Below are 23,389 nucleotides of genomic sequence, written 5' to 3' on the forward strand. Positions count from 1 at the left end.
AAGGTGTGCAAATACTTCTGGACCTCACTCTATATATATGTATGTATTTTTCTAAACATTTAATGAAGTCAAATAGAGTAAGTATTTCACACTTCTCTTTAGTAAATCCAAACATTTAATCAAGTCAAATATGGCAAGTATCCCACATTTCTCTTTAGTAAAGTAAATCTGTACAGCAGATACAGACATCCACATCAACAATTTGATTTGGCTAAGCGGCTGGACAGGATTATTACATTAATTAATTAATTGATTAAATTTGGGACTTCTCGCAGGCCACATCATGGACATTGGCGGACCGTATCCTGGCCGTAGTTTGGCGACCACTGCGTTAGAGTAGCTGCATGTATCTAATAAAGTGACTATGGATTGCAGAGTAAAGTACCTTCAATCGCATCAGTGGTCCTTATCCTCTTCTTCTTCTTAGCAGCTGCAAATATCACAATTTTCCTTTAAAAAGTTACCCCACAGCAAAAGATGAGTGGGATTAAAACTGTTTTTAGAACCTTTCTTTGCCGTGTCTTCTTGAACCTTGTCTGCTTCTGGTTCTGCTTCAGGTTCTGGATCGTGAAAGGAGAAAAAGTTAAGGTAGGCCATCAGAAAATAGACTAGATCTTATTTTGTAATTAATTGACTATTGTGAAAGAACCAACCAGAACAAAAAAAACTAAAATACTAAAAGAACAAAACAAAACATGTTACATGTTGTTTCGAAGTGATTGGACTCTTTCTAACCTTTCACCACAGCAGGCGGAGCTTCAGTGGTCGGAGTCTGAACATGAGGCTGAGTGGGCAGGGCTTGTTCTGTGGCTACTGGTTGGACAGGTTCAACGGATTGGACTGGCTGCACAAGTTCTGATGGTTGGACTGGCTTTACTGGTTCAACTTGTTGGACTAGTTGCACAGGTTCTGATGGTTGGAGTGGATTTACTGGTTCAACTTGTTGGACTGGCTGCACAGATTCTGATGGTTGGACTGGCTTTACTGGTTCAACTTGTTGGACTGATTGCACAGGTTCTGTTGGTTGGACTGACATCACTGGTTCCGCATGTTGCACAGGTTCTGATGTCTGGACTGGCTGCAATTGTTGTACTGGCTCAGCTTGTTGGACCGGTGGCACTGGTTCTGGTGTCTGCTGCATGGCAGGTGGTACAGGCTGAAGATAGGGCTGATACTGGTTGTAAAACGGCGGCATCATTGGTTGGTGGTGATAAAGCGGCTGCATGGGCGGGGCAGCGGGATGCATCGCGGTTAGAACCGACGCAGCAGACCCTTAAAAAAAAAGTTAATTTCCGATCAAAACACAACAGGATGTGGCCATTTTTGGGGTACCTGATCCGGTTGGAGGTGGGTACGGGTTGTCTGTGACAATCTGATGAACTGGAAGACAAACATGTAGAGGTTAATGGAAGAGATCCAGACAGCGTAAGTCCAGTTGTTAAGTTGAAGGTCCACATTGTTTCACACTCACCATACCAGCCAGGAGGGGATGGCCAGTAGACAGGTGCTGGTCTGCAAGGACTAACTGGAAGCAGCATGACAACACTGGATTACTATGTCTTTATTTACAATATAATTTTTTAAGATGTAAGAATTGATGAGGTACCATCTTGTTGTGGTTCTGGAACCTCTGCTGGTTTTGGACGTTGCTTCTCATTAGGTTGCTCTGATGGACAAACAGTAGCGGTTTGATTCTGATACACTTGGATGTGATCCATGACGGACTTTTACCTGCTTTGGTCTTCTTGGGCTTTTCTTCTCTTTTGACTTATTAAAAACAAATACGGGAAATCAATGTTTTTACTAGATCCTGACCAGAGACATGTTACTATATGTTTGTTTGTGTACTGTACCTTTAAGAAGAGCCGGAATTCTCCTGATCCGTCTCATTTTTGGCTCCAAACTCGCAATTCTGGGAAGAGCTGAGAAGTGAAATGCCTATTTTAATATGTCATCATTATCCTTCAACCAACAAGCTTTACAGCAACTTGTCAGTAGAAGTAATGTCAGTACTTCAACTCAATGTGCAGTTACTATTGTTAATATTGTGGTATTGCAAGCAATATGCGTAATGCCATAAAGTAAATAATATTCAAGTCAAGTCCAGCATGTGATGTATGCAATGTAAATATACTGTATATTAAAGTACTTTTGTGTTCGGAGGTTCATGTAATTGCTTTTGATGTACCTGTTCTCCTTGGTTCGTCATATGATCGTCCTGTGCTCCTCACTGCTTTATGATCTTCAACAATAATAAAGAACAACTTTTAACTTTCAGGTGAACATAATCATTATTGTTTTTCAAAACTGTACTGTCAATCCAACAAACCTTTTCTCTTCACAGCAGAGATCCTCCTGGAAGCTTCTGGAAGAGCACACGCACAAAAAACAGGAAACGATGATAGAAATTATACTCTAACAGGATCGGCCAATAATCAAGGCTTCAATATGGTATTGTATCGGAAGTGAAAAAGTTGTGTCGGAAAACCTCTGGTTCTATCACTTTGTTCTATGGTCGACATGATGTGTCACTAACCTATCTTCTCAGAGGTCCTGGCAGCAGACATTTTGGTCTTTGTAGCAGTAGCACTCATGCACGGACACACTAAAAGGAAGACAAACAATAAAAGAAACTTAGGTTAAAGATAAATGTACTGTAAATGTGACAAATAAGTTGCCATGTTCTCTTTTTAATGACCTGCAGGTGCTTCATCCTCTGATTTGCCTGCCTTGGCTTTTTCTTCTTGTTTTTCATCTTCATCTTCCAGTGGGAGGTGCTCCACTATGGAATCATCATCCACATGAACAGCAACATGCTGAACACCAACTAATGGAGATCACAGTAACTTCAGTGACTGATCAAAGTGTTAACTCTGCATATGTTTTGTTTTTTATTTGGTGTTTTTCATAGCCATTTCTTCCAAAATAAGGATCAGTATAGACAAGACAAAAGGAATATAGACAAGAAGTAACATGATACATATACACTATATATGCATTTTCACTTGTTAACAAAGTTGATATTTTACACGATCAACACTCCTTCACTTCTTTTTACACTTACACCTACGCTTTTATGATGTCCAGTTTGACACTATAACATATCATTTCTATTTACATGGTTTTCTATGGGAAACACTTAGACTGCGTAGTTTTTGTGTGTGTGAAATAACAAATAAACCAAGCATCTCAGTTTCATCCTCTTCTTTCTCATCAGTATCGGCTTCTGTTGCCCCCTCCGAGACAGGAAGTGATGCTGCAGACGAGGCTACATGATTGACACTGACATGAACTTTGACCTGAGCTACCTAAACCATTATTAGAAATAACTACCTGACAGCAAGTCCTCTTCACCATCATCATCCTCTTCCTCTTGATGAGACTCTGGTGTGATGTCATCTTCAAGGTGACCTTCATCACTGTCCAATGACGGCATGACCTCTAGTTCACTTTCCTTCTCCTCATCATCATCGTCATCAGCCAAGGTGTCACTGCTCTCAAATGGAGGAAGGATACGTTCCTTCTCTTCCTCATCAACATCATCATCATCATCATCATCATCAGCCAAGGTGTCACTGCTCTCAAAGGGAGGAAGGCCACTTTCCTCCTCCTCTTCATCATCATCTTTGTTGTTGAGGTCATAGACGTCAATGTGAAGACTGGCCAACACATCAAAATCTTCCTCTTTCTCTTCATGAGTTGCGTCAGAAAGGACATCTTCATCATCCTCACCAGCTTTAATGTAATCTTCCAAAACTTTGTGAAGGAGCTCCTCATCATCACCATCGTTGTCATCATCAGTAGGATGAAGATAGGGCTCCTCTCCTACAGTGATTTCATCGCTATCCTCTTCGTAGCTAGGGAGAAGCACAGACTGTGAGATGTCAGTGAAAGAAGCCTCGTCTTCATCATCATCCTCCTTGGCAGACACATCTTCATCAGCATCCCCATCCTCTAGAGGAACGGCTGACTCTTCCTCTTCAAAGGAGGGAACGTCTTCTTCATGCTGCTCAGCTTCTTCTTCTTTGTCATCTTCATCAATAGTGTCTGCTCCCTCCTCATCACCACTGTCTTTGGCTGACGCATCTTCATCTTGGTGAGCCTCATCTTCTTCTCTGCCATCTTCCAACTCCTCCTCCTTCACTTTACTATCATCTACAGCTGCTTCAACTCCCTCCTCTTCCTCCTCGTCTTCTTCCTCCTCCACCACCTCTACCCCCTCCTTTTCTTCTTCTTCAACTCTTTCTTCTACTGCAGCTTCCTCCTCCTCATCCTCCATCATCTCCTCTTCTTCCTCACCAACCACGTCGTCTTCTTTACCTCCCCTGTCCTCCTCTTCGTCATCGTCAACATCTTCTTCTTTTGCAGCTTCTACCTCCTCCTGTTCCTCCACACCAGTTCCTTCATCTTCTTCAGCTCCCTCCTCTTCTTCCTCCTCCTCATACTCTTCCTCCTCCACCTCGTACCCCTCATCCTCCTCTAGTTCCTCTGCCGACTCCTCATCTTTCTCCTCAAGGTCCTCTTCATCTTCCTGGGCATCTTCTTCTTCCTCCTGCCCAGGAGCCTCCTCATCCTCTCCCTCATCGTCTTCGTGGACCACCTCAACCGCTGGCCGCGACTTCTTCACTTGCATGCCAATAACTGGAACAAACATGGAGAGAATTAAAACTAACTAACTAACCTGGGGTAAACTAAAGCAAAATAAATAAAAACACAACTTGAACTAAAAACTGAGGCTAACTAAATTAAACAAAAGTAAACCAAACAAGAGTAAACAAAGCTTAAATAAGCTTAAGTCGAATATATTTCAGCTTCAAATGAGCAATGGAAGACAGAAATGGACGTCCAGGAGGATGGACACTATTCCGGACATGTCTAGAGTGAAGTCAGTGTACAGACCTTTACTTCGTGATGGTAGAAACTCTCCTGAAAGACGAGTGAAAATCGAAATGAGTTCACAAATTCAGTCCTGATACAGAATTCACGTCAAGTTAGTAGATTAACGACAAGCCAGAGAGGAAAGGTGTTCTGTTGATTAGCGGGTTGTGTTTCATTTAGTGTTGTTACCGAGGAAGAGGAGGGACGTCTTCAGAGTTAATGATACCATCACAGAACATTTGCATAAAGTACCTTTTTTTCTCTTAAGCTTCCTCTCCACTTGCTCTTCCTCCTCCTCCAACCAAGTTGACTCTTTGAGATGGTTCACACATTTAGTCAACTTCAGTCATGACTCTGTTTATTCTACTACTAAAATAATATAATCAATGTGTTTTTCCTATGCTACATGCACTAGTGGTAGTGGTGCCTACCCTGTGGGATACTTTGTGGTCATCTACTTAGTTTTCTAATGTGTTTGAGGCTCCTGCATTGATGAGCGGTGACTTCAATGTGTTAAGGAGAGCACATGTGATGCAGAAGATGCTAATAGAACAGCAAGGACAATCTTTTCTACATGTTTGATGCATGTCGATGACCTGTACCAACCTTTTTTCCTCACGGCGTAAAGATTTCCTTCAGAAAAAGAAGGAGAACATGAGAACAAAATGTAAATAAAAAGTCTAGAATGTTCCTGAAAGTGTATACCATCGTCATCCTCAGGGGCAACAAGGCTGGCAGCAAACTTCAATATTGCGCTGACCAAGTTGGTGGACTTCTCCACCACGTCGTTGACGGCCTTTATGGGGTCAGAGCCGATCCTGCTGAGGCCACCTGTGCAGGGGGCGGAGCCAAAGACCTACATTATTCCTCTTCATGATGAAGCTTGCTGGAGGAGGAACTACACTTTCGATTGACATTTGAGTGAAAGAATCGAGGCCATGCCACATTGAGTACAACCTTCCACCTTCACTAATATTGCTGTTGGCAAACATCAGTAGAAGCACTACAGGCCACTTTTAACTCACTTCACTCATCTCATCTATATTCTAAGCACGAACAAACTGTCTCTTAATCATCTTAAAAGGTATCCAAGCAAGAACTGCAGACTGTACTCTCACTGGCCACTTAATTATGTACACAACCAATAAAAGTTCAGCTTGAAAACTTTGGAGTCTAAGATAGGTTTTAGGAATTTTACGTACTTCTGTGTTTTATTACATTATCCTCGCATGTGTGACTGCAGTTGTTTTTTTTATTTTATTTTGACATTACCAAATTAGGGTTAAGATGTATTTTTTACATAAAAAATGCCCAAGATATGATATGAATGCAAATGTAAAATTTGCATAAATTTAGCAAACAGATTTAAACCTATAACATATGTGCGTCTTTGTGTCAGTTAGCCACATGATGGCAATGTTTGCTTACCTTCCCCCTTTCCCTCTCCCTCTGCAACCAGAACGGCCTGTAACGCGTTGATGTTTTTGTACTAAGTGCAAGCTTGACCGTTTTCTTGTGTTATATATTTTTGATATGATTTAAATAAAGCTTTTTTTTAACACCATCAAGTTTCAATGTCGGCATACCGCAGATAGTTTGTGGACTCCTGACTATTAAAAAGATGTTAGTCAGATGTATTTAGTATTGCGACCACCTTATTGAGCAGCATGAACAGGAAACTAGAAACATTGTACTTAATAAAATGGCCACTGAGTGTGAATACACCCTTCTAATCTAATCACAACCAACCTAAAGATGCAACTATATGACCAACACAATGCAAACAAACTTTTGGACTTAGAAATGAACATAAAAAGTGGGATGCATCTTAATGTGACGTTTTAGGTGAGCTTGCTTTGTGTCAAATTGAAGCTCACCTGAAGTTCAAATCTTAAAAAAAACACATTGAATGGAACGGAAGCCAACGTACAGTATATATCATTGTGGCTTTTATAACATTTGAACGTCGGTTTCTCGTAGAAATATAAAGCATCATCACAAGAAGGCCTCTAGAAGTACCTCCAAGTGGAATCAGACAGACAGCAATGTTAGGACAAGTTAGGAGATTAGTTAATACAGCTCGCTCGCTCTCTCTCTCTCTCTTTGATGGGGGTTAGTGTGGTCCTTGCCTCTACGCTCTGACTCCTTTAAAACCTTCCTGATGCCAGGAGGGGGGTGACCTGGTAGGATGAGAGACAGCGGCAGTGAGCACAAAGCACAGAGAAGGAGGTGGCACCATGCACCGAGAAGAAAAAGAAGAGGAAGAGCCGAGCTTGTCGAGAAGATGTTTTAGCACAGTGACAAACAATGTGACGTCAGATACTCTGCTTGTCTTCATCATTAATAGGATATATATTTACTAATAACGCCTCTAAAGCTGATCATGAGACTTCAGTTCAGTGAGCATCAAAGAAAACATAATAAACCTATTACTCTAGGCTTTAATGACTTTCTATATCAGTCGCAATTGCTCCAAAACTGTCAGGGAAGCTCGGCTTTTAAAATATCCCAAAAATAAGTGGTTAAATATGTACTTTTGTGTTTACATTTTATTGACTAAAAGTGTGCAAGAATGCATTCCACTTTTTTTCAGAAGCAGCTACTTTCGCGACAGCAGACGAAACTTTGTAGTCTACTACATTATGGTAGCGTCACAGTGCATTGAACAGTGTTGAAGCAATGGGGGAGATAGAGTGGGTTGTTCCATTGCAGCCAAACTAGACAGTCATAGGATAAATGCTCGGCTTTGTCCCGCCCATCGGATCCCAAGCATCTAGTGCAGGGGTCACCAACGCGGTGCCCGTGGGCACCAGGTCGCCCATAAGGACCAGATGAGTCGCCCGCGGGCCTGTTCTAAAAAAAAAAATTAAAATTTTTTTTTAAATTTAAAAAAAAAAAAATAATATATTTTTTTTTAAATTAAATCTACATAGAAAAAACACAAGATACACTTTCAATCAGTGCATCAACCCAAACAACCTCCCCCATGCACACTCATCCACATAGGTGGATTAATGACCGGGCCTACCGGGCCCAGGCCCAGGGGGCCAGAGGCCCCAAGGGGCCAGGCCAACTTGGCCCCGCGGCCGCGACCCGAGCAAAACTACTTTTGCAAAAATAATAATCTTAAGCCCCAAGGGGCCAGGCCAACTTGGCCCCGCGGCCATGATCCATAGAGGGTAAGAGGCCCCAAGGGGCCAGGTCAACTTGGCCCCGCGGCCGCGACCCACAGAGGGCCAGAGGCCCCAAGGGGCCAGGCCAACATGGCCCCGCGGCCATGATCCATAGACGGTCAGAGGCCCCAAGGGGCCAGGCCAACTTGGCCCCGCGGCCACGATCCATAGAGGGTCAGAGGCCCCAGGGGGCCAGGTCAACTTGGCCCCGCGGCCACGATCCATAGACGGTCAGAGGCCCCAAGGGGCCAGGCCAACTTGGCCCCGCGGCCACGACCCACAGAAGGCCAGAGGCCCCAAAGGGCCAGGCCAACTTGGCCCCGCGGCCGCGAGCCACAGAAGGCCAGAGGCCCCAAGGGGCCAGGTCAACTTGGCCCCGCGGCCACGATCCATAGAGGGTAAGAGGCCCCAAGGGGCCAGGTCAACTTGGCCCCGCGGCCGCGACCCACAGAGGGCCTGAGGTCCTAAGGGGTCAGGCCAACTTGGCCCCGCGGCCATGATCCATAGAGGGCCAGAGGCCCCGAGGGGTCAGGCCAACTTGGCCCCGATCCATAGAGGGTCAGAGGCCCCAAGGGGCCAGGCCAACTTGGCCCCGCGGCCACGACCCACAGAGGCCCCAAGGGGCCAGGCAAAATTGGCCCCGCGGCCATGATCCACAGAGGGCCAGAGGCTCTCAATCATTATTATGAAAGCTAATTCTCAAATTGGATGGATCACACAACCTCACTCACATATTCTTTATCAATTATTAAAGGTTGTTTCTGAATTTTGATCACAGAACTTAATGCAAATATTCTTGATTGATTGACAAAGCTCATTCTCAAATTTTGATTACACAACCTTACTCTGACAAATTATCATTATCAAAAAGCTCTATCTCGAATTTGGATCACAGAATCTCACTCAAGTATTCTTAGCTGTGCCCCTCCCCCATCAAGTCTTTCATAAACCGGTCTGTTCTTTTAGAATCTCCTCATTTGGTATTTTGAACTCGTGAGAGACTGCTCAAAATTTGGTTTCCTTTCCCTCAGTTCAGACTCAGAGATAATTTGAAATCATTCAACAAGAAGTTTAACGCGCGCACACACACACACACACACACACTTGAGTTGAGCATTACTTGGAAATTCTTATATTTTCCATTTTGCTGTTATTATCAGCATCTTCCCATTTTGTCCTTTTCTTTCGAGAAAGTTTACAGTCTGACATTTGTCACTGCTGTCAGTTAATAACTTTTTGGTCTTTGACCCATTTTGTCATTTTCTCGATTCGATCGTCACTGACCACTCTCTCCTGTCTGGCAGACATCGTTGCTGCCATCATAGCTAGCAAGCTGCCTGCAGCGGGTCATCCCTATGTTCCCCGTCCCTATGTTACCCGGGTCCTATGTTCCCCTCTACCGGGGAACTAAGGACCCTTTTTAAAAAAAAGGGTTCTATGTTCCCCGCTGCGGGGAACGTACAACACTTTTTCCAGAAAAGGGTTCTATGTTTCCCGCTGCTTCCAATGCGCGACTAAGTAAGACGCACGCAGACACGCATGACAGAGACGCGTTTAAGTTGTCGAAGGAAGGAAGTTCGCGTTTGAGTTGCTCTATCTGCTGCCGCACGCCCTGTGACAGGTTAGGTTTAGGGATGGTTTTGGTCAGGGCACAATTTCGCCAAAAAAGTGCTCCACAACGCCCTGTGACAGGTTAGGTTTAGGGATAGTTTTGGTCAGGGCACAATTTCGCCAAAAAAAAGTGCTCCACAACGCCCTGTGACAGGTTAGGTTTAGGGATGGTTTTGGTCAGGGCACAATTTCGCAATTTCGCCAGATACAATGCAGGGAACATAGGACCCTTTTTTAGAAAAAGGGTCCTAAGTTCCCCGGTCGCATACAAAGACCCAGGAACAACCGGGGAACATAGGACCCGGGGAACATAGGACCCGGGGAACATAGGCACGCTCCCGCCTGCAGATAGCAACATTTTGGTGTCCTTTGGGAAAATATTTAGAAAGAAGACAAAAGTACACACAGTTGTACAACTATTATCTTTATGATCTTTTTTTTGTTAGTTTCTCTGTTACTGTGTGTGGCCAATTAAGCGACTTTTGGCCATACCTGGCTGGTGACATTTAGCGACTTTCTGGTTGATGTTAAGATTAATAATAGCAACAGTTCTCTTCATCTTAATGCAATTTATTGTGTCTGTCTCTCCACATTTTGCCATTAGGTACTTTGAGCTCTTGTTGGTCAGTCACTCTAAGGTACATTGTTGCTGCCATCATAGCTAGCAAGCTGCCTGCAGATAGCGACATTTTGGTGTCCTTTGAGAAATATTAAGAAAGAAGACAAAAGTACAAGACATTGTACGATTACTATCTTTTTAAAATTATTTGTTTCACTGTGTGATTGACCGACTTTGCCGCTAGATTTCGCGTCTTTTGGCCATACCTGGCTAGCGACTAAAAACATCATTTAGCGACTTTTTGGTTGTGAAGATAAGTGGTAAAAGCAGATCTTCCTGTTGGTCTTCCCACATTTTGCCATTTGGTACTTTGCACTCTTCTTGGTCACTCCAAGGCATTTGTCCCTGCCTTCAGCTAGTCACTTGGCTCTTTTGGAATATATTTCACTGTAATTGGCTCTCTCTCTCTCTTTCTCCTCAGTACAAATCAGCCTGTTCCCTTGCCATTCATCACTGACCACTCTGCTCTCCTGTCTGTCAGACATTATTGCTGCTTGCAGATAGCTTGGGGTCCTTAGAGAAAATATCAGAAGAGAAAAGTACACAATTATCTCAATTATCTTTTTTATTCAGTCAGTCCTTCAGTGAGTCCCAGTGTGTTGGCGATTAAGCAACGTTGGCATTCAATTAGCGACTTTTGGCCATACATGGCTGGCGACTCAAAAAACTAGAAAAAAAGTACAAAAAGTTGTACAATTAATATCTTTATTATCCTTAATTCCCCTGAATCCTAGAGTGTGTTGCAATTAAGCAACTTTGCTGCTAGGTTTAGCGACTCTTGTTTTGGGCATACCTGGCTAGCGACTACAAACATTATTCAGCAACTTTTTGGCTGTTAAGATTAACGTTAATAAATTAAATCCTAATACAATTTATTGTGTTGGTCTCGCCATCTTGCTATTAGGTACTTTGAATTCTTGTTGGTCTCTGCTAAGGTATCTGGCTGTTGTCTTTGCCTTCAGTTAGTCACTTGGCTCTGGAATATATTTAACTGTACTTGGCTCTCTCTTTCTCCTCAGTACAAATCAGTCTGTTCCCTTGCCATTTAGACATTTTCTTGATTGGATCATCACTGACCACTCTGCTCTCCTGCTGTCTATCAGACATTGTTGCTCCCATCATAGCTAGCAAGCTGCCTTGGTGTCCTTTGTGAAAATATTTAGATAGAAGACTAAAGTGCACAAAGGTGTACAATTATTATCTTTTCAAAATATTTGTTTCACTGTCAGTGTGATTGACCGACTTTGCCGCTAGATTTCGCGTCTTTTGGCCATACCTGGCTAGCGACTGAAAACATCATTTAGCAACTTTTTGGTTGTGAAGATAAGAGGTAAAAGCAGATCTGCCTGTTGGTCTTTCCACATTTTGCCATTTGGTACTTTGCACTCTTGTTGGTCACTCCAAGGCATTTGTCCCTGCCTTCAGCTAGTCACTTGGCTCTTTTGGAATATATTTCACTGTAATTGGCTCTCTCTCTCTTTCTCCTCAGTACAAATCAGTCTGTTCCCTTGCCATTTAGACATTTTCTTGATTCGATCATCACTGACCACTCTGCTCTCCTGCTGTCTATCAGACGAATCAGTTGATTCTCTGCTCTCAATTGTCTATGCTAGTAAGCTGTTATTCTCTGCTTTGGAGTGTTGATGCTGGGTTGCTAGTTTTCTAAATCACCTCACACACTTGAAGGAAGCAGCACCGATCATAAACACACAAACAAACTCACACACACACACACACACACACACACACACACACACACACACACACACACACACACACACACACACACACACACACACACACACACACACACACACACACACATAGTTGGTTTATCTGTTGTGATAGGCAAAGAGCCAATGTGCAAAGAAAGAAGGGAAATATGGATCATAAACGTTTAAGTGGAGGAGCTAGAAAAAAAATTCAGCAAGAAAAGAAAAAAAAGGAATCAGTTTTACTTGAGAGTGTTCCAAATATCTCCAGCTTCTTCAGTACAAAGACATCTGCTGAAAGCAATTCTATAAATGCTACTGCAAATTCAGCTAAGGTTAGCAATGCACCTGAGCTAGCATGTAGCTCCCAAGATCCTGAGACCACTACAAGTGTAGACACTGAACCAAATGCTTCTGATGCTTATGATTCAACCAATTCAGCAGTAGCCAGTTGCTCGGATGAATGTGAGGTCACTGCACCTCTGGACAGCATAGAAAATGAGCTGAATCTTTCTTCAACACCATCTACAGTGACAACTCTACCTAGTGATCCCGCTAAATGGGCTGAGACCCTCACTGAGTCAATGAAGGAAGTTGTTATTCAAAGAGGTGCAAAATCATTTCACAACCGTCACAGCCATTATCCAGCTTCTGTGAGGAACAGTGGGCTAGGAGGCAAAACCCGATGCCTAAACAATGAACATTTTACTTCACACTTGCCCAATGGACAACGAGTACAAAGAGAGTGGCTGATGTACTCTCCCTCTACTGGTAATGTTTACTGCTTTGCATGCAAACTGTTTTCCCCAAAAACGCATTCTTTTGTGACAGGCTATTGTGATTGGAAACACTCAGAAAGATTTGGTGAACATGAGCGAAGTGCTGAGCACATAACCTGCATGCAAGCAGTCTTGAACCGCGCCAAAGGTGCCACAGTTGATGCAGACCTGTTCAAACAGTTTCAGGCAGAGAGCAGCTATTGGAGGCAGGTGTTACAAAGAGTTGTTGCAGTCATTAAATTCCTTGCAGAAAGGGGCCTTGCATTTAGGGGTAAAAATGAATCGTTAGGGTCTCCTCTCAATGGGAACTACCTTGGTATTCTGGAGGTCCTGGCTGAATTTGATCCCTTTCTAAAGGATCACATCAGAAAGTTTGGGCAGATGGGTCGAGGTAATACCTCATATCTGTCCTCCACCATTTGTGAGGAATTCATTGAATTGATGGGTGCAAAAACCAAACAGGCTATAGCAGATGAACTGCAAGCAAGCAAATACTACTCTATCATTGTGGATTCAACCCCAGATTTATCTCATGTGGACCAATTGACATTCATATTCCGTTTTGTTAGCAAAGAGGGCAGTGTTGTTGAACGCTTTGTGGGTTTTGAGCCCATTACTAGCCATACAGGTGAAAGTTTGGCTAACTGTGTCATGTCTGTGTTGGAAAATCTAGGGTTAGAGCTGTCAAATTGCAGGGGGCAGGCTTATGATAATGCCAGCAACATGTCAGGGAGGTATAATGGGTTGCAGGCTCACTTAAAGAAAAGCAACCCATTAATACACTATATTCCATGTGCAGCTCACTCTTTGAATTTGGTGGGAGTCAACAGCATTGACAGATGTGGAAATGAAGTCTCTAAGTATTTTGACTTGATTCAGTCTATTTACAACTTCACAACTGCATCCACACACCGATGGGACAGGGTATTTGGCAATTCCAACATAGATCTCACACTTAAAGCTTTATCCAACACGCGTTGGAGTTGCCGTGCAGAATCTACCAAAGCACTGTGGCAGAACTACAGTAAAATAAAAGCAGCACTACAGGTTATTTCCACTGATGACACAGAGAAACGAGACACACGAACTGAAGCTGACAGTCTAGTGCGGAAGCTGGATTCACTTGAGATGGCCTTCATGGCAGGCTTTTGGGACACTGTTCTGTCCAGATTTCAGGCCACAAGTCTGCAACTTCAAAAAGCAGACATGGACCTTGGTACAGCAGTTAGATTGCTGGAATCTCTGCGCACCTTTGTTCTCTCCCAAAGAGATCTATTTGATCATTTTGAGCAGAAAGCCTTAAACATGTTGGGTGGCACCCCATCTTACAGGGCTGAACGGACGAGGAAACGTAAAAAGTTTGCTGATGAATCAGCATCCCCAGATGTTGTGCTTGAGGGAAGGCAACTGTTTCAAATAGAGACATTTATTGCCTCTATTGATCAACTGAGTTCAAGCCTTAATCACCGTCTGGAGGCCTACAAACATCTGAACAATTTGTTCAGTGTCCTTTTCTCTTTGGATACAGAGTCCAATGCTTCAGTCCTTCACAAGGCCAAGATTCTCACTGAATCATACCCATCTGACCTCAATGAAAGTCTTGGACAGGAGCTTATACAGTTCAAATCTTTTATACAGCTCAACAACACTGATGAGGAGAGGACCCCTTCAGGACTGCTCAAAACAATAATACATTTTGGACTACAGCCTACGTTTCCTAATACATACATTGCGCTACAGATTTTTCTCACTCTACCGGTCAGTAACTGTGAGGGAGAACGCTCATTCTCTCTTTTGTCAAGAGTAAAAAATGAGCTGCGCACAAGAATGACTCAGAAAAGATTAAATGCGTTATCTCTAATGGCAATTGAGAGTGAGCTGACAAGAGAGTTGGACTTCAATGATGTGGTGGATGATTTTGCAAAATTGAAAGCACGAAAGAAACCCCTTGCTTAAAGGTGCACTGTGTAAGATTTTTAGGTTATTTCCAGAATTCACCCATTCACTAATGTTAGGCTACCTGTTTTCATGAATACTTACCACCACCATAAAATTCTAAGTATCCATTATGACTTGGAGAATTGCACTTTTGCCATTTCTGGGAAGTGTCACCTGGATTGTGAAGATAGGATTGACTTTAGGCAGAAGCTTGGTGCTTTCTCTGGCAAACTGAACCTCAAGCTTCATTCTCTGCAGCTTTGCATTCTTGTGCAGACTTTCATCCACAAGGAACTTTTCAACTTCCCCACTATCGTGAAGGGGCCATCAAAAGATTTCAGTGTGTCCAGCATGTCTAGTCTCTTACTCTCCTTTCTTTGAGCCATCTCTTGTTTCTCATCTGCCCTACTCTCGAATTTTGCCTTCATGAATTTACTCCAGTTGAGTTCAACCTCCCTTTTTGCTTGTGCTGCTGCCTTGAAACCTCTGAAGCTCCTGGCTCTTCTGTAAAATTATTGACCTATTGACTGCGTTCAGTGTGCCCAACTTCTTCAGTTTGTAGTCCACCTTGCCACATTGTCTCTCCATCCCAATGTTGTGCACAATGTTACTAGCCTGTTCACTGACAGGGTCCATTGGGAAGGTCTCCTCATCCATCCTCTGCCTGGCCAGGACAGTCTTCAGATGGGGCAGCATGAGATCTGTCAGCTGCTTCACTTCATCCAAGTATTCGGCAGCCACGTCTGACACTGAGTTCAGGACATGTCCAGTGCCTGTCCAGCCACTATAGCATTCTTGGAAATGGGCTATCTTGACCTGCATGCAGCCCTTGTACCATGAACTGGCCTACACCTTTCTTTGTGGTGCTCTCCGATGCATGTTATCATTTTACCTTTCTCCTTCTCCTCAAGCTTAACCACAAATAGATACAGACTTTGAGCCTCAATTTGCTGCACAGCTGCCGTTATGCCAATGTGTTTTCCTAAGATATTATTTTATTTTTAATGATAGAAGGGAGGAAAAGGGGGCAAAAATCATGTCCGATTTAGTTTTTTGGGTGGGTTGGGGGGTTTATTTCATGATAGCTACCAACTTCCAATACATAATATCTCTCAAATGACCCAATGCACCATCACTGAAGTGGGCGTAATCATTTTCAAAAATGTTTATTTTTAGGCCATTTATCCCCTCCCCCTGTGTCTGTGTGAAACCTGTGCTTGTCAGTGTCTGTGTGGTATACCTAATAGTGTGTGTGCAGTATGTGCACTCTTCTGTACAGTACAGTGTGCATGTCTGTTCACAGTATACAGTATTTCTTGCATAGTGCGTGCGTGTGTGTGCGCCCACACGCGCGGGGGGTTGAGGGGCCAAGACCATGTCAGGCCCAGGGGGCCAAAATTTCTTAATCCGCCCCTGCTCATCCACACCCACTCACACAAAAGGGGTTATTTTCTTTCTGCTACCAATATTCTGGTTCCCACAACATAGACAACACATCTGCAAGGGACACAGTCCCTGAAGCACACATGATTGTATAGGCTGCTGGTCCACTAACATTTTCATTAATTACTATTTTTTATGTAATTATTTTTATATTGTTTTACTCTCTTTTTTATCCAAGAAAATGTTTTTTATTTATTTATCTTATTTTATTTTATTTTTTAAAAAAGGGCCTTATCTTCAACAGACCAGGTTGTCAATGAAATTAGATTTGTTTAAAGGGTTTTTTAAACCAGGCCCAGTCCAGATAATGTCCAAGTCGGACTCAGCAACACACACCTTCATTCATGTACACAGAAAAAAATTAGGGAACACAACAGATTGCATATAATTTATAAACAAAATTACATTTTCAAAATAAGCATTTATGTACAGTCCAGATTATGTCCAGGTCACTCAAATTAGGGAACACAACAACAGATATCATATAATCTATAAACATAATTATACTTTCAAAATAAGCCTTTGAGGACTTCTCATCTTTTTTTTAATGTTTTTTGGCATCATTATCGTTTTCAACCATGTAACTTTCTAAAGTTAGAAAATACTGAATAAATGTTTTAAAGAAAGTAATACTAAGTGAATATCTGTTTTTGGCCTTAAAAATAAACATTTTACCGAGTACTATAATTAAATTGACTAAATCATGATTGTCAATGAACTCTCCTAAAATAACAGAAACCACATTAAGCTTCATAAACAAACCAATCCTTAAACACATTTTTTCAACTTCCACCCAAAACAAAGACACAATATGACAATACCAAAACAAATGCAGGGTGGATTCAGGCTCCTGACAACAAAATCGGCAATCATCTGACTCTGTCATATTCCATAATTTTAACATTTTCCCTGTGGGTAAGAAGTTATAAATAATTTTAATTTGAAAATAACGATTTTGCACATCGATAGTGGTTTTATAGATTAGTTTGAATATGGCATCCCATGGCAACGGGCAGTCAAAAAAGTCCTCCCATTTTCCATTTGTGTTGTATGAGGCAGCCTTCAAAGATTTCTTTATTAAATAAAAATTATATATTTTTCTATTTATTTTAGTTCCTTTTTGCCAACTAGAATTTCTTATTAGAGGTTTACAAACTAATAATTTAGTAGTTCCATAATTAATTATTTGTTTCCATCTTTTCCCGATTACTCCAGTTAGTTGATAAAATGAAAAGTTTGAGCAAGCATCACCATACATAGCTCTAAATTCATCATACTTCATAATTTTACCATTCTCATTGATAATATCATTGACAAAAATGATTCCTCTTTCAAACATATTTTTCCAAAAGAAAGGCTTTCCATCTATTACAATATTAGAGTTCATCCATATTAACTGCTGCAAAATATCGTCTCTTTTTTCTGGCACATAAAATTGAAAACACCACTATGAGTGGATTGTTTCCTTTATGAACCCCGCCATGTTTCCCAGCAGACTCTCTGGGAGGGGATCACTTGTAAAAAAGGATACAATTTTATTTTGATACAGTACATGTTTTCTGTCCAACAGGACATTTGTGTACCACTCAATGTTTAAATACATCTTTGGAACAATTGATGCTTTTAAAGACAGACACATAGCTTCAAGGTTGAGAAGTTTCAGGCCCCCATATTCATACTCTTTGTACAAAACCTTTCTTTTAATCTTTTCTGGTTTGCCGTTCCAGACAAAATCGAAGACCCTCCGCTCATAAATCTTAAAAAAGTTTTGTGATGGAGCTGGTAATGACAAAAACAAATAAATAAATTGAGGAATAATTAACGAGTTGGCAATAGACATTTTACCATACAAGGTTAGGGATTTCCCTTTCCATAATTGCATAATTTTGTCCAGCTTTCTTAGTCGATTCTCATAATTTACTGAGCCTAGATCTTCCAGATTTTCTGGGACAACAACACCAAGTATGTTAACTGGTCCATCTGTCCACAAAACAGGCACTTTGCATTCCATTCGAAAGGACGTGCCCTTTAGATTTCCGATCCTTAACATTTTACATTTATCATAATTAAGCTTAAGGCCAGATTGCTGTGAAAATATGTCCAAAAGATTAAGAAGGTTCCGCAAACAATGAGGAAAAATCTTATCTTTGTGAATCAGCCTTTTCTGACATGAACTTCATCAAGAACAAACACAGAACACGCCTCACGGATGCACATCTGCAAGACTCACTCAGAGTTGCAGTGTCAAGTTACACACCAGAGTACAACACACTAGTTAACAGCATGCAATGCCAGGCTTCCCACTAACTGACAAAGAAACAGATAACAGATTTGGTGTCCAGTTCAAAGTGTGACATGATTTAAAAATTTGAGAGTTTACTTTTGTATTTTACATGAGTTATTATTTGTACAAACATGGTGCAAAGTAATTCATGATTTGTTAAAAAATGTTAGTGGCTAGCTAGTTAAAATGGGATATTGTGATTTCACAAGAATGTCTTAGAAGTGATCATTTGAAAATGTTCAATTTGAAAAATGTGCACTTAGAGAAAATATAAAAAATAAAGTGTTGCATATTGATATTTATCTGTTTCTATATATATTTATTGTGAGAAATCATTAAGATGATCAGTGTTTCCACAAAGATAAATATCATTAATTATTAATAATAACAGAGTTAAAGGTAAATTGAGCAAATTGGCTACTTCTGGCAATTTATTTAAGTGTGTATCTAACTGGTAGCCCTTCGCATTAATCAGTACCCAAGAAGTAGCCCTTGGTTTCAAAAAGGTTGGTGACCCCTGATCTAGTGAATGAGAACTGGGCTTGGCCTCGGCTAGCCTGGACGCAGGGCTCCTGCATTATGACTGACCTGTCTGAGTCTGAACCCCTTTGACAGAAAAATGAGCGAATCAGCGATCATGAAATGTAGACCACTGCCAGAGCATTTTTCCAAGTTTCATTCCGTTGTTCCGAGTTGAAATGGAAAATTGTACAATTCTTTAATTGTCGTTTTCTCTGTAAAATCTAGCTTTATATATTGTATCTGTCACTGAAGCTGTAGCCGTGTTTGGAAAAGTACTTTAGCTGAAAATTAGCTTTCCCTGTTTGAAAGACCAGCAGCTTAATAAAAAGTTGATATAACTACAACAAAAATTAAGTTGGTTTAGTTTAAGAATTATGACAGGAAGTAAGTCTTGAATCAACTTATGTCTGTCAGTTCACCGTTGACATATAACCAAAATACAATGTTTAAAAGAATCTAAAATCCAAACAATGTAGATGAAGTGTTGATTTCCAGTTTTATGATGGACTGCCAGTAATTGCGTTACACTAGCATAAGCTGCCATGCTAATAAGGCAGCTAAGCTATACTGATGATAGAGATGATCGACAAAACATTCTATTTAGTAACAGTGGAGAAAAAATACAAAACAATTTAAAAATCTACAAACTTCAAGGTAATCAGTTTAAAACAGCTCAAAAAGTTCACTTTAAAGTGGCCAGTATGTACAAGAAGAACAAGCTAGCCTGCTTGCTAATCCCCAATGATGCACTTTTTGAAACAAACTTTTATAACAGACAATTTGTATATAATGGGATATAAGTGACATTAAAACACCATTAAAGTAAAGTACCACTGATAGTCACACACACACTAGGTGTGGTGAAATTACCCTGCATTTGACCCATCCCCTTGTTCCACCCCCTAGGAGATGAGGGGAGCAGTGAGCAGCAGCGGTGGCCGCGCTCGGGAATAATTTTGGTGATTTATGTTGTTATGTTATGTTATGTTACATTATGTTTAGTTAAGTATAATTTGTGAATAGACAAGGAGTGTTAGTGTGTTTTCAGCAGCGAGTAGGTCATAATGATGACCCAGCTGGACTTAAGATTTTACCTGAGATGGTTTTGTAGTCAGTCAGGTCAAACATGATGACAAAGACACACGACCACGTAATGATGAGGGCCAGGACCAGGATCCAGGCCAGTGGCGAGCTGAATGTTGAGTACAAGTCATCGGTGAATGTCTTCTTGGACAGGTGGACGGACGGAGTTCCAGCGTCTCCGTTCTTACCGTCAATAACCATGGTTGTGGTTGTGGAAGACGACCTCGCTGGGGAGAAACATGGGTTCACTTGGGCAGGACTACAGAAAAAACTATTTGCATGTCGATGTTTAAATCATAACTCTGCTTGACGACTATTACAATAATGTACTGTATAGTTGTTGTCTTTCTCCTAGTTGAAGCTATGTGATGGACAAGAGCAGCAACATGGAAGTTACTGAAGGTGTTAAAAGATCTTTGTCCACCTGTTGACTCTCCTCAGCTGGCGTTGGCGTCGTGATTGCTGACTCAAACGGCTTAGCGGCAACACAACAGAACACACAGACACACTAACTCGAGGCCTCACAACTTTGATGTGAGGCCTCCACATGACACCAAGTGAGGCTTCAGTAGCTCCAAGGCACTCACACTTTCAGGTTCATTTCCACTGGACATCGATGAGGGGATTAGCTGAAACGTAGAAGCCGCTAACAATAATGTTATCAACAATTATGGCTTCTGACCTTTTATGTCACGCCTTTAGCACTTATCAAAACCTTTTTTAGCCCTACATTGTTCTCTTCCTCCTTCAATGGTTTGATAATCCTTCCATGTTAGAGTCTTCCTTTTAAGGATAACACTTGTCAGCTTTGTGGAAGACACTCTGATCTGCCTAGAATTTTTAACCAACCAGTCAAAACATTCCCTTAACAAGGCCAAAGAAAAGTCTTTAGACCTCATCCTCCATGTTTCCATTTCTTCAGCGAGCAAGACACTTTAGAGTTTCTTGTCAGTGTTGACTCAGCGTCTTTTAATACTTCAAAAACATTGCACACATTAAAGCCAATTTAACCTCCTAGTTTACAATGTTGCAATAACTAGGCTGCTATTTCAACTTGGAGTTAATCCTTACATGTTAAGACAAGATAGCATATTTTCCAAACATGCCATTATTATGTCATCATTTGTATGCCAACATGTTGTTATTGTATTAGTAGCTCAGTTGCGGTTCGGGTCACCAATTACCATGAATTGATTAACGTGGACCCCGACTTAAACAAGTTGAAAAACTTATTCGGGTGTTACCATTTAGTGGTCAATTGTATGGAATATGTACTGTACTGTGCAATCTACTAATACAAGTCTCAATCAAACCTCATGCTTCACCAGAAAGATTATTTTAAACAAATTCAAAACTAGCTTTAATTTTTTTGATGTAGTTGTAGATTTAACTAAAACTGTATCATATTAGCTTAGCATTTCTGCGAACCGAACATACAAGTTACTAATATCTACGTTATTGTCCTTCAGTCCATTTTCAACTAGCATTTTGTTTCTGCGTTTGAATGCTTGCTCATCCATGGAATCTAGCGCTTTGATATAATTTGCTAACAATTAAACCTTTAGCTAAGACACATTTACAGTACATGACAAAGAGCAGATACCTGTTTTCAGGTGTTTTTAAAACCTTTCCCTCTCCAATCACAATTCCACAAAAATGACCAGCACTGTGCCAGCTAATGCCACCAGCTGGCAACGTCATATTGAAAAGCAATACTACACACATCTAAAATGTGATGTATGAGAGTCATGTGACTGTGTTGGACACATATATGGTGTGCTAAATGTATTGATAAACAAACACATCAACCATTCAATGGCAAAAACAACTGTAAACTACCACAACATCCCCCATTTTTTCAGTTCAAATACGAAACACTGTCCAGCCTTTGCAAAAGTGTCAATACTCGGATGGATCGGTCAATAAAAGAAGACATGACTGACTCAAAAGTGTGAAATCGTTTACAAATGAGTTTGTGTGTAGCCTGCATCAACTATTGTGTGATCTGGAAAGAAGAAACATAATGACAGCAACACATACAGTACATACAGTGTTTACTTCCACCATGGACATACGCCTCAAGGCAAAAGGCTTCACTTTTAATGTGTTGGTCCTTTGCAGACGCCTGTGTGGACACTGCCAGGCTGCTGCATTACAAATAGACGATATATGATAGCAGCATATTTTTAGACACTTTCAATCATGCTAACTACCCTTCACACACGGATGTTCATGCTAACTTTACATACGTTACCTTCTGCTTCAGTCATTGCTCTCAGCTAAAAGTCGTCATTAAAAGTTCCCTCCTGTGTGAGATTTAATCCCAGCGTTTAATCCAAAGTGTGTGTTTCACTCTTTGCCTCCAAAACTTGGCATTCTTCACCCCTTCCCCCGCGAGACAACACAACCTGATGGTTGCAAGCTGGAGCAAGGTGGTCCAGGGGCTGGTGGCACAGACGGAGACCGGGATGAGGGTGTATTTGCCCTTTGGGGCTGCCTCAGACTGAACCCAGCCCCCTTTCAGTACAACAAAATTAGATTTTGGGAGGGGCAAGTGAGACGTCGCTTTGTCCCAGCAGCTACTATGACAACGTCACATGGTGACAACTGCAGCTTGACTGCACTTCTAAATCAAAGTCATTGAAACTCTCATGTAGACACTGAATGTTGTTTGGTTGATAAAAAACAACCCAATCCCCGACCATTTTCACAGTGTTTGTGACGTGCATCATCTGAGTTATTCTTAGAGCCGCTGCTTGCCGCTGCTGCCTTTTTAGGCCACAGGCTTGACCTTAGCACCCCGTACACTCATAGCTCCACACACCTCCCTCCTCCAGAACACTCAGTGCAGAGCTGTCATCGTATGGGGAAGGAGGAGTGAATACCTAAAATAATACCTTTGAAGCGCACAATTAATGCTGGATGTTTTTAATTCACTTGAAATAATAAATATGAGTAGATAACATAAGCCAGGGGTGTCCAAAGTGCGGCCCGGGGGCCATTTGCGGCCCGCAGGTACATTTTTAACGACCCCACGGCACATTTTAAAAATACGATTGAAAAAAATAAAAAAACATTAAAAGTGGTATTTAAATAGCAAACGGGTAAAATGTAACAAGAAAATGTAGCAATGTTTACTGTAATCACACAAAGCTGCCATGTAGGCTGTTTCTTTCTTTAAAAAATAATAATGAATCAAAATCAATGTCATTATGAATTATTGACCCATTCAAGGCTCCAATTACGTCTCATTAAATATTTTGAGATATTTTTAGGGGAAAATGTAAAAATGAGCTGTTTTTTTTATTTAAAGAAGGGCCTAAAACGAACAAACAAAAAACAAACAA

General features: G+C 41.4%; 1 protein-coding gene across 2 annotated transcripts; it reads right to left on the bottom strand.

Moving 5' to 3' along the window:
• Window positions 1–328: 328 nt before the first annotated feature.
• LOC133648579 (probable serine/threonine-protein kinase kinX) lies at window positions 329–22,941 on the bottom strand. 2 transcript variants are annotated; one of them, XM_062044807.1, is made up of 19 exons: window positions 22,297–22,941; window positions 20,054–20,269; window positions 5,584–5,709; window positions 5,485–5,511; window positions 5,131–5,190; window positions 4,900–4,926; window positions 3,334–4,641; window positions 2,699–2,827; window positions 2,537–2,605; window positions 2,330–2,365; window positions 2,189–2,242; window positions 1,854–1,922; window positions 1,732–1,767; window positions 1,607–1,666; window positions 1,472–1,525; window positions 1,333–1,380; window positions 736–1,272; window positions 507–560; window positions 329–430 (listed from the first exon to the last, which is right to left on the bottom strand). In XM_062044807.1, the coding sequence occupies exons 1-19, from the start codon at window positions 22,310–22,312 to the stop codon at window positions 363–365; spliced, it is 2,994 nt and encodes a 997-aa protein (XP_061900791.1). In that variant the 5' UTR covers window positions 22,313–22,941; the 3' UTR covers window positions 329–362. The 2 variants fall into 2 exon arrangements, with proteins under 2 accessions (XP_061900791.1, XP_061900792.1); XM_062044808.1 differs by lacking the exon at window positions 5,131–5,190.
• Window positions 22,942–23,389: the final 448 nt, after the last annotated feature.

The sequence above is a fragment of the Entelurus aequoreus genome, linkage group LG04 (genome assembly GCF_033978785.1).
Source record: "Entelurus aequoreus isolate RoL-2023_Sb linkage group LG04, RoL_Eaeq_v1.1, whole genome shotgun sequence".
Lineage (NCBI taxonomy): Eukaryota > Metazoa > Chordata > Actinopteri > Syngnathiformes > Syngnathidae > Entelurus > Entelurus aequoreus.

Bases quoted from the DNA above. Each gene is read 5' to 3' on its own strand.
- LOC133648579 (XM_062044807.1), bottom strand. The intron at 5,191-5,484 runs GTTGGTACAGGT...ACCATCTCAAAG, and splicing joins TTACGCCGTGAGGAAAAAAG to AGTCAACTTGGTTGGAGGAG. The intron at 2,828-3,333 runs GTAGTTATTTCT...GATCTCCATTAG, and splicing joins TGAAGAGGACTTGCTGTCAG to TTGGTGTTCAGCATGTTGCT.